The sequence below is a fragment of the Ammospiza nelsoni genome, chromosome 16 (assembly GCF_027579445.1).
Source record: "Ammospiza nelsoni isolate bAmmNel1 chromosome 16, bAmmNel1.pri, whole genome shotgun sequence".
Lineage (NCBI taxonomy): Eukaryota > Metazoa > Chordata > Aves > Passeriformes > Passerellidae > Ammospiza > Ammospiza nelsoni.
In genome coordinates, this window is record NC_080648.1 from 5379562 (window position 1) to 5390423 (window position 10862).

Below are 10862 nucleotides of genomic sequence, written 5' to 3' on the forward strand. Positions count from 1 at the left end.
TATACCTAGGGAAAGCTGTGTGTTGCTCCCTGTGACCAGACAAGTTACCACATTACCACAACCAGAAAAGTCACCACATTTCTGACTCCTTCCCACCCCTGTTGTCCCAGCAAAGAATCTGTGCCAAGGAGACATCATTCGGGAAGTGGCGCACAAGTGGTCCTTACAGACAGTCACGACACAATTGGTCATTTAATTAAAACACCATCACCATTAGTCAATTAAGAAACCACCCTTGCTAAACAAATCTCCATAACCCATTCTACATGTTCATAACAACAGGTGCAGCAAGTGAGGATAGAATTATCATTCTTATCATTCTTCTCTCTGATCTTCTCACAGCCTTTCCCAGGACAATACCTGGGGAAAGCTGTGCGTTGCCCTCTGTGGCCAGATGAGTTACCACATTACCACAACCAGAAAAGTCACCACCTTTCTGACTCCTTCCCCCCCACCCCCGCCCCGTTGTCCCAGCAGAGAGCCTGTGCCAAGGAGACATCATTCGGGAAGTGGTGCACAAGCAGTCCTTACAGACAGTCACGACACAAGTGGACCCAATTGGTCATTTAATTAAAACACCATCACCATTGGCCAATTAAGAAAGTTTTGTTTACCAAATCACCCTTTGGTAAAAAAATCTCCATAACACATTCCACATGTTCACAACAGGTGCAGCAAGTTAGGATAAGAATTGTCTATCATTCTTTTCTCTGATCTTCTCACAGCCTTCCCCAGGACAATACCTTGGGAAAGCTGAGCTGCTGCCACAAGTCAGCACCTTTCTGACTCCTTCCCCCCTCTGTTGTCCCAGCAGAGAGCCTGTGCCAAGGAGACATCATCCGGGAGGTGGTGCGCAAGCAGCAGGGCTACACCTCGTGCGCCACGGCCTCCAAGGTGCCGCGGCTGGAGTGCCGCGGGGGCTGCGGCGGCGGCGGGCACTGCTGCGTGCCCCTGCGCAGCAAGAGGAGGAAATACTTCTTCCAGTGCCTGGATGGCTCCACCTTCACGGAGGAACTGGAGAGACACGTGGAGTGCGGCTGCTCAAAGTGCTCGTAAGCCACCCTGGGGTCTCTCGCCACTTTAATCGACTCAGAAGCGTTAATGGGAATGGGACCTGTTTACTTGCAGAGTGAAGAAGAAGAAGAAAAGAATTATTAAGTATATTGTAAAATAAGCAAAAAATAGAACTTATTTTTATTATGGAAAGTGACTATTTTCATCTTTTATTATATAAAGTATCGCACCACTTTGGGTATATGTATCATATAGTGAGCTATTTTTACCATGAAACTTTTTTAACGGTTGTAAGAAAAAAAATTTCAAAAGCTAAAAGGTTAAAAAAAAAATTATATATATAAAGAAAACATAGCCTAACAGGAGAAATGTGGGGTGACTTTATGTGTATGCACAATGAACAGACATAAAGGTGTTCCAAGGACCCACTGCCAGACTGATTTGGGCTGAAGAAAGCTCCGAGGCCCTGGCTGGGAGTTCCAGGTGAGCAGATCCCCGTGGCTGACTGCATCCAGGCACCCGAAGAGCCTCCTCAGCCCCTTCTCTTCCCAACACTGCCAACATTGCTCCTGTACAGTCGCCCCGCTTGCTGTCCACGAACTGGTTCCCTGGAGCACACAGGCACTGCCATAGCTTGAGGCTAATTACATTATTTGACTATTGTAATACTATAATAATACATTTTTTGCTGTGTATGTTGTATTTATCTGTGTTCATGTTATATTCTGCGGCAACTGTATCTATAGAGCACAGGCAGCTTTATCCAAAAGAAGGGTGCAAAGGGAAAGGAAGTGGAGAAATTTATGTTGCTTTGGGTAATTTGGGGGCAAAAATGTGAAATAAGTGCTAAGTGATGCCTAATAAATGACATAGTACTTTTGTGTAAACTCCTCAGCTATGTTATTTCCCAAGTTTGTGCCTTCTTGCTCCCAGTCTTGAGCCCTTTTTTGTATATGAAATGTAAGGAATGCACTGCTACATAGTTTATCACACCTTGACACTTTAACTTGCAAAGGTTGTAAAGAGCATGAAAATACCGCAGGTGCCAGAAGGCACCTGCAACGTATCAGCTGTTACTGCCACTGTCACTCGAGCCAGGGTGTGAGCTGGCCGTGGCTGCTGCTCGGCCTCTCGCTGGCTCTGAGCAGCTGCCTGCCTCCCCACGGCTCTCCAGGCGAGCAGAAGTTGCACTAAATCCATGTGAAGGTGTTCAGCTGGCACCTGCCCTGCAGGGAGAGGTGTCACAGCTCTGCCTGTGCAGCCTGAGCTGCTCACCAAAGCTCCTCCACCTGCCCTCGTGCCTCCCACTCACCTGAGCTGGGTTCAGAGCAACTGCTGAGCAGGAATTGGAAATCAATGCAGGGATGAATTCTCACTGTGGATGTGAGGGGAAAATGAACTCTGGGAGTGAGCTTGATTTTTGAAGGGTTTTTGTCAGGGCTGCCTTTCAGGGTCAGGACATACATGCAAAGAGCACCATGGATACCTTGAATTTTCTCTTGCTGTAAGTTTCAAACCTCCCCATCAACAACTGTTCTATTCACTGTATCATTTCTTTCTTTCTCTAATGGAGTAAGTATTATGATCCTTTCTTCAAGTTCTCCAAGAAAGGTAGTCAAAGATGCTTCCTAGCAGCCATAAAGTCCTTCTGGAAAGTTACTGATCCCACAAAAAGGCTTTCAGATCAGGAGATTCAGCAAAGGATGAGTAGGAAAGCTGAATCAAGAAAATGGGACAGCTTTGATCTGGGCTTTGTAAGGATGCACAGAATGCAACCCTGCCATGACAAGTAGAAATGTTTGTTTCACTAAAGCAAAGAGACCATCTAGCTGTAATACAGCCAGAAAGCTGTAACATGCTTGTTGTCCTTCTGCTATGTCAGTCTCTCCTTAACTCAGCAGTTCATTCATACCTCTCTGTTATGACCAGAACAATGTGAGCAGGAGGGACATAACCAATTTAACAGGCATCTCAAAGAAATCATCACAATAAATATCAGTACATGGAACTGGCAGTCAGTGACACATAAAACAATCACTACTTAATGTGCCAGACTCTGATTGATACAGCTCAAAAGCCAGGGAAAAACTAACCTTCGTTGCAAGTACTGTGGACTGCTTTTTATTTTTAATATAACATCAGCAGCTCATAGCAGCTGGGGTTTGTGATGTACGACAAAAATCACCTAAACCATAACCCACATGTTTTAAAAATTCATGTGAGTGTCTGCAAACACTTGTACAAATACGTGGCGGGCACAATACTACCATTAATGATTCATTCCTGCTTAAAACCATTTGAATTTCTGCAGAAGCAGCTGCTGGGGTGTCAGGCAGAAGAAGCCCAGCCTAGCAGTGGCTCAGATTTGTAGCCACTCTGGACTGTAGGAACACAGCCCCTCTTGAACCTGTCCAAAGCTGCTGTGCTCACTCTGTCACCTGAGCAGCAGCACGGTGACAAACAGGGTGACATTCACAGGTGGCCTCACACCTGCTCTGAAAGCAAAGGCAAAAGCCATCAACATCTTGTTAACACATCACTCTGGGATTTACTCAAGCCAAGCCTTGCAGCAAAGGGACCAGCCACAACTCAGCAAGGCCAGCCCTGTTCCTGGCCTTTTTCTGTCCTGGCACTTCAGTGTTAAGTGTCAGGATAAAGAACTAAGAAAATAACTATTTTGTAACCAAATGATGCAAATTTTGTATGCTTTTAGGCAGCACTTGCCACTGGAGAGTGATGCTTTATGTCTATGATTCTCTGACTTGCTATAGAATTATTTTAAAATAAAAAAGCATTCAGATGTGCCAAAAATGTGTGGTTAACTGAAGTGTAATTAGCTCTGAAAGTTCCTTTGTAACCTGCCTAATGTTACAATCGATTTCAAGAACTGTGGGTACAATGCAGTAGTTTTTACCTCCAGAAAATTTTAATATAAAGTGAAGAAAGATGCTTACCCTTTAAAAATGGCAATGCAGACTCGTGTGAACTGATGTATTTTATTATTAGATTCTCATTGTGATGTAAGTTTAAATAAATTGTTGGGTTATGGAAGATTGTAACACCTTGTGATGCAGATTATTTCTCTGTGTATTTGAGGTATTGAGTCCAACCTTCAGTGTCCACAGGAAATGATGGGGGAACTACAGACATTCCTCTTGGACAAAGTCAAAGAACAGCTGTAGTTAAAGGTGGTATTTACACTAGTTACCAATTTTTATGGCATCACAGCCTAGTATTTTAGGAGTCTTAATGCACAGGCAAAGTAAGCCACATAGTTTTTGATCCTGGGCATTTTCTTTAATTAAAATCTTTATTTGCTACATTTTTTAAACTGTTTGATAAAGACCTGCAGCAAAGCCACACTCATTAATTACTGTTAGAATAAATGAAGAAATGCTGGGAATGGAGCTGGAGGAGGCAGGGCTGAGGAAATGGAAGTCACAGCCAACTGTGGATGGAAGGGATCTTGTGATGTCCTGACACACCTGCACTCCATATCTGCTGCCACACTGCTGTAGATGATTATTTAATATTAGTGACCCCAGCAGCAACAGATTTCTGCTTTTCACTGCATTCCAGCCTTAGCATAGAATAAAATAAAGCTCCCAGCTAGTCCTCTGCCTTCCCTCACCCATGCCCCTGTGCAACACTCACATATTGCTAATTACACTTCAAACTATGATTCCTAAGAGTTGCCTTTGCAGTTCCATGCAAAACTGGTGGCAGCAGTTAGCCAATAAAAACACTCAACCTTAATGAGCATCATTAAATCTGAACTATGAAGGTTAATTACATAATTGTAGCAGATGGCAGCATTTTCACCTAAAGCAAACCCAGCTGAGCCCACTAAAAAAGCTAGCAGGGAAGTGTTCAAAAATGGCTGGGTAGTGGATGCTCTGCTCAACAGTTTGTTTGCATTGCTCATGGTTATGCAGCTTGGGGTTGCTGAGCTCAAGGAACTGCAGCCTGAGGATGCAAAGCTCCTGTTTGTGCTTCTGCTTGCACTGCCCAGGTACTGTTTACCAGCTGTGGTACGAGGCAAACAGTGATGGAAATTGTCTGTCCCATCTTCCTTTATTTTTGTGCCCTCCAGTCGGCAGGGAATGGCTGGATGGAGCTGCTGCCTGCACGGTGGTTGGCTGCGGGCTTTGGGTTGTTCGCTGGGGTCCTGTCACTTCTGGTCTCTGTCACTTCAGGTCTCTGTGACCTCTTTTAGGAGTCAGCTCCCAGTTTCTGCTCCTGCTCACCGCAGGCAGCCCTGCGGTTCAGCAGGCTGGACAGGCGGAGTTGGCTCAGCTCTGCCCGGGTACTCCTGATGCCTTGGTTTAAGATGTCACACAGGGTGCCAGTCCGGTATCATTCTGTGTGCGTGCTGAGGATGTTTCCAGATGTTTTACAGATGTTTTCCAGAGCGGGCCCCGCAGCTTTGGAGGACAGCGGAGGTGAGCGGGGTCCGCCAGCAGGTGGCGCCACAGGGCGGCCCGTGCCGCTCCGGGGGGACGGGAACGGGGATGGAACGGGATGGGATGGAACGGAACGGGACGGGACGGGATGGGATGGGACGGAATATTTCAGTGGAAAGGGACCCATAAGAGCCATCTGAGCAACTCAGGCTGACAGTCAACGCCCTTTGTTGAAGGCACTGTCCAAATGCCTCAAGCACTGCCTCTCCAGGAAGCCTGTTCAAGGCTTTCCACAAAAAACGCCCCCTGATGTTCTGTATAAACCTCCACGGTGCAGCACTGAATCTTTCCCATGCCTGCTGTCTGGATCCTGGGGAGAAAAGCTCCCTCTCCATGTCTCCTCCTCACAGTTAGTGCAGAGTGCAGTGAGGTCACCCTTCAGTCTCCCTCCCTCCAAACTGAACAAGCTTAGAATTCTCAGCTGCTCATCACAGGAGTAACATGTATATGTGATACACAGATTTTCTAGAAAGATTTAAATAATAACTTCTCAGGTTTTATTGATCCTGAGCCATCAACCTCTTTGAGTTGTTCAGCTGTGATGACAGGCATCCCTGCTGTCCCTTCGCCATGGCATGGATCATTGTGGCTATATCCCAGGAAACTGCATGAACTGGCAGCAGGAGAGCATGTGAGACCTGGGGGTCTCCAACACTTCTTCAACACCATCCCTGGCAGCAGGACAAGGGCTCCATGTGCTGGCATATGGGACAGCTTGTGCCCATTCACTGTGGCAGCCTCAGGACAGAGGTCTGGCATCAGTGTCACACGGCTGCTGTTGATGTTGATTATTTCCACGCTAGCACCTTATGGAATAACAATTGATTCTGCTGTTCCTACCCGATTTCTGCTGCTGTTTGCTCACACACACCGAGATAAAAGCACTGTGTGCCTGCAGGAGTTCATTACCCAGCAGGGTGTCCAAGCTGGCACGGCCTGTGACACCTCTGGTCTGTGAAGAAAGCACAGCTGCTCCTCCAAGCACCCTCACCCCCCAAGAGCCCTGCAGGCAGCAAGAAGCTCCTCGGGCATGGAACAGAGCATGAGGCAGAACAAGCAGCAGTAGCTGCCAGAGTGAGGAGCTTCACTTACCCGTGGTGCAGGGGGCACCCTGCAGTCTCAGACAGAGTTTTGCATCTTGTTCATGTGTGATCTCTTGACCTTCTCCTTTCCCAGGGCTCCTGAGCTTTCAAAGTACAGAGATGCTCAAGGTAGTCTGGGGATGACAGTGCCTTCTCTGAATTGTCTATGAGGTTTGTCCCCACGGCACAGGGAACACTCCTTTTCTGTAAAAATAACCTTTTACAAGGCTGTGTCTTTTCTGGGGAGGAAAAGTGCACATCCTGCCTCTGAGGTGTGGGAGGGAGGAAAGCAGGTAAATGAGTGTTCAGGGGATAGCTCAAAACAGACAGGAATCAGGCTATTTTGAGTGGTCCAGCTAATTTTTCACCAGCAGCATTTAACCAGCTCCTGTGCTGGAGGAAGGAGGGATGTTCAGAGTGACGGTGCTCATCTTCCCAAGTCACTGTCACCTGTGATGGAGCCCTGGTCCCCTGGAGATGCTGAACACCCACCCCCCCATGGGAAGCTGTGCATTCATTCCTTGCTTTGCTTTTCTTGCATGCACACCTTTTACTTTCCCAATTAAACTCATTCCAAGAGTTCTCTCCTTTTTACCCTTCCAGTTCTCTTCCCAATCCTGCTGACAGGGCAGTGAGGGAGTGGCTGGGAGGGGTTTCACTGCTGACTGGGGTTAAACCTCGACAGGCAAAAGCCTCAGCCCTGCCTTTGACACTTCTTGCAGAGCAAGGTTAAAGGAACCAAATAGCACAAGGTAATTTAGGTGGGGACTTTGCAGCACACGAGATAAGATCAGGCTTTCACCTAGCATGTGATAAGAGCAGGCACAACAGGCAGTTCTTATAAAGCAGCTTACACTTCCTTAATTACACACCAGCATATTTTGCATCTCTTAACCTGCCCTAGTTTCTCCTGGTAAAGCACTCATTGAACTGTTGGGGGGGAGGGAGATTTAATATTTTTCTTATATTTTCTTAATATATTTACTATGTTGAGGTAAACACCAAAGTACAATTTATGGGACCAAGACACAGACTATGTTGGTCACACCAATAAATAAATGAAATTCTTATATACAATGAAACAATTTTCATTTCACCTCAGTAATAACTGATTTTTTTAAAAGTCCTTGCCTTCAGGTGCATCATTTATATAGAATCCTCTCATCTGGTTTCATTACCCAAAGATGCTGCATAGTATTTTAGGACAGTCGTTATATAAGTGTGTGTGTATATATTTTTTTTTTTAATATATATTTATATTTTTATATATATATATACACACACACACATTTGTATTTATGTAGCTGATCATATATTCACCTTCAAATTTATTTATTCTTACTTAGAGGCTTTTCCAAGCAATGTGTTGACTGACATACCAATAACTCCAATCTGACATTGTTCATAACTAATAAATCAATTGCTCTGAAAATTAATGAACATTCTGAGCCTCTCACAGACCTGTGTTAAATTTCCAGTTTGAGCTAAGCCTCAGCTCTGAGATGGACTAAAGATAGCTGAGCATTGATCTCAGTTTCATTTTTTGGGGTTTTATTTCACATATTCTGTTTTAGCTGTAACATTCAGATAAAACACTGCAGCTTATTGTGAAGAAACTGAAACGTCAGATTTGCTGACCTTGTTTTTAACTGAACAGCCCTTAGCTCATTCATTATCACAGAGCCTTTATCTATCCAATTTTTCATGTGGAGAGATGAGTTAAGAGGGTTTGCTTGACACAATAAGTAAAGTGGGCAGAATGTATAAAAAAATCAGAACTTGCTCCTAAAACCCATACACAAAATATGCATTTTTGTCCGTGACAGAGTCCAAGACTGGGAAAACAGTTAGTGAATGTGCATTGCTGGAAAGGGAGAGTTTCCTCAGTGAAAGCTGAGTCAGGAACTTCTCTGCCTGTTTCAAGACAGCAGGAATCAGACAGCTATCAGGCTGTACACTATGGTTTTTCTTATTTTTCTGCATGTATATATTTATTACCAGCACTTCCCAGGGATGGTATTTCATTTCCTCTAGAGTTAGAAGGTGTGTAGGAAACAGTCAGAGCGTCAGTGCTGGGGGAAAAGTGCCTCAGAATTAAGGTAATAAAAAAATCTCCCTGCAGATCTGTTTTCCCCATCCCCACCAGAGATGTCTGCAAGATACCGGATAGCTCATTTTACACCAAACATTCCACACTGCAGAGTCTGGTGACAGGCAGGAAATTAAAGACTCTTTTTCAATCACTCTGTATATTTATGAGCAAGTTAACTTCCAGGTAGCAGCTATATTCTTGTATTGCCTAACATGTATGCAAATGCTTATATTTAATGTTTTAATAGTAAACTACATTGCAGTGAGAAACCACAAAACCACACCAAAATTTCATGCCTTTACGAGTAACACACGAGAATTTCCACAATTACACGTCACTTACAGAAAGAGAGAAGTTCTGCAGCCTTGCTAATACACTGAGAACTTCCTTTAAAGGATGAAAAAAGAACACTTAGAAGGCTTCAGAGTAAGTTTTCCAAATACAGATATTTCAGAAAGGAAACATAATACATGGGAAAGGACATTCACAAGAGAATTTTGGCTTTTTAATGAAAGATTCTGGATTAAAATGAACAATAAATATATGACAGGTTTTACATGTTTAGGAGCAGTGGGGGAATGGAGGGTGAAAAGACGAGGCTCCTGTCCTTACACAACAGGTTTGTGAGTAAACCTCATGCCCAGGAAGCTGAGCATTCAGTCTTTGGTTTGTGAACAGTTATTTCAAAAGAAACTTTTGCCAAAGCTAAACTCCAGACACAAAGAAACTTCAGTTTCCAAGACAGAGATTATGCCCAAATCCTCCTCCCAGACCAGAGCTTTTAGGTTCATCCTAGGTCACAGTAACTGATCTATAATTACAGAGCACTTTATCACAAAGGAGAGGGGAGAAAGTGGAAAAAGCCCATTATGAATCCTGGCTGGAATCCAGGGTTGTGAGCAGTCGGTGGGAGACCTCACCATGTCGTGCCACTGGCAGTGCCCCGTGACACCCTGGCCTGTGCCAGGATCGGTGTGACCAACAGGGCCAGGGCAGTGACTGTCCCTGTGTGGGCACTGGGCAGGGGCACCTCAGTTCAGCAAGGACATGGAGGGGCTGGAGCGAGTTTAGAGAAGGGAATGGAGCTGGGGATGGGTCTGGAGCAGCTGAGGGAGTTGGGAAAGGGCTCAGCCTGGAGAAAAGGAGGCTCAGGGGGGACCTTGTGGCTCTGCCCAGCTCCTGACAGGAGGGGACAGCCACATGGGGGGAATGCTCTGATCCCAGGGAACAGGGACAGGAGGAGAGGGAACGGCCTCAGGCTGGGCCAGGGAAGGTTGGGTATCCGGAAGAATTTTTCCACAGAAAGGATGATTAGATATTGGAATGGGCTGTCCAGGGAGGTGGTGAAGTCACCGCCTCTGACGGTGTTCAAGGGAAGACTGGACACAGCACTCGGTGCTCTGCTCTAGGTAACACAGCAGTGTCCGGTGCTAGGCTGGACTCAGTGACCTCAGAGCTGCTTTCCACCTGATTGTGTGATTAAACATCAGCCTGTTACACCAAGTGAGGAAGAGTTTCCAGGGCAATAAAGTTACTGGTGCCATCAATGGAGTCCAGGCACAGGAAAGAAGCCACTTCCTGAACGGCTCCAGTGCTTAATTGTGAGAGCACTTCAGTCCGAGCGAGGGGAAATGAAGCAAACGCCAACTACCCGTTTTACTTTACAACATTCGTGTGGCTCTGGCAACTCCCAGAGCGCGAACCTCGGCAGCAACTGAGGTTATCACAGGGGCGCGGGGCCTGTGCCCGCTGCCCTTGCCCTGGCAGTGCCGCTGTCCGCGCCCTTGTCCCGGGGCCCGCGGCCCAGGCACAGCCATTGGCAGCGGCCCTGCCGTGAGGGCGCGGGGCCCGCCGGGAGCTGTAGGCGCGGCCGGACTGCGGCTCCCGGCGCGCCCCGCGCCGGGCGGGGGCAGCGCTGCGACAGCGGCGGGGCGGGCGCGGAGACGCCCCGGCCCCTTTGTGTGCGCGGCCGCGGCTCCGGCGCCGCCGCCATCTTGTGCCGGCCGGGCCCGTGTCCGCCGGGGCTCCGCGGGGCAGCGCCGGGGCCGCGCTCCTGCACGGAGCGGCCGAGCGGAGCCTCGCCGCGCTCCCCCGCCCGGGGCCCGTCCCGCGGCTGCCGCTCGGCTCCCTCCGCTCGGCGCCTCGCGAGCGGAGCGCGGCCGCCCCGCCCCGTCTCCCCGCCCCAGCCCGAGCGCCGATGCCGCCGCTGGA

At 47.3% G+C, this 10862-nt stretch overlaps 1 protein-coding gene across 2 annotated transcripts in view; it reads left to right on the forward strand.

Moving 5' to 3' along the window:
* Positions 1–4073, forward strand: part of SLIT3 (slit guidance ligand 3) — a 487770-nt gene extending 483697 nt beyond the window's left edge. For both annotated transcript variants that reach the window (XM_059483464.1, XM_059483463.1), the window contains one exon: positions 815–4073. In XM_059483464.1, coding sequence (XP_059339447.1) covers positions 815–1056 — 242 coding nt within the window. In that variant the 3' untranslated portion in view covers positions 1057–4073. The remainder of the gene's footprint in view (positions 1–814) is intronic.
* The last annotated feature ends 6789 nt before the right edge of the window (positions 4074–10862 follow it).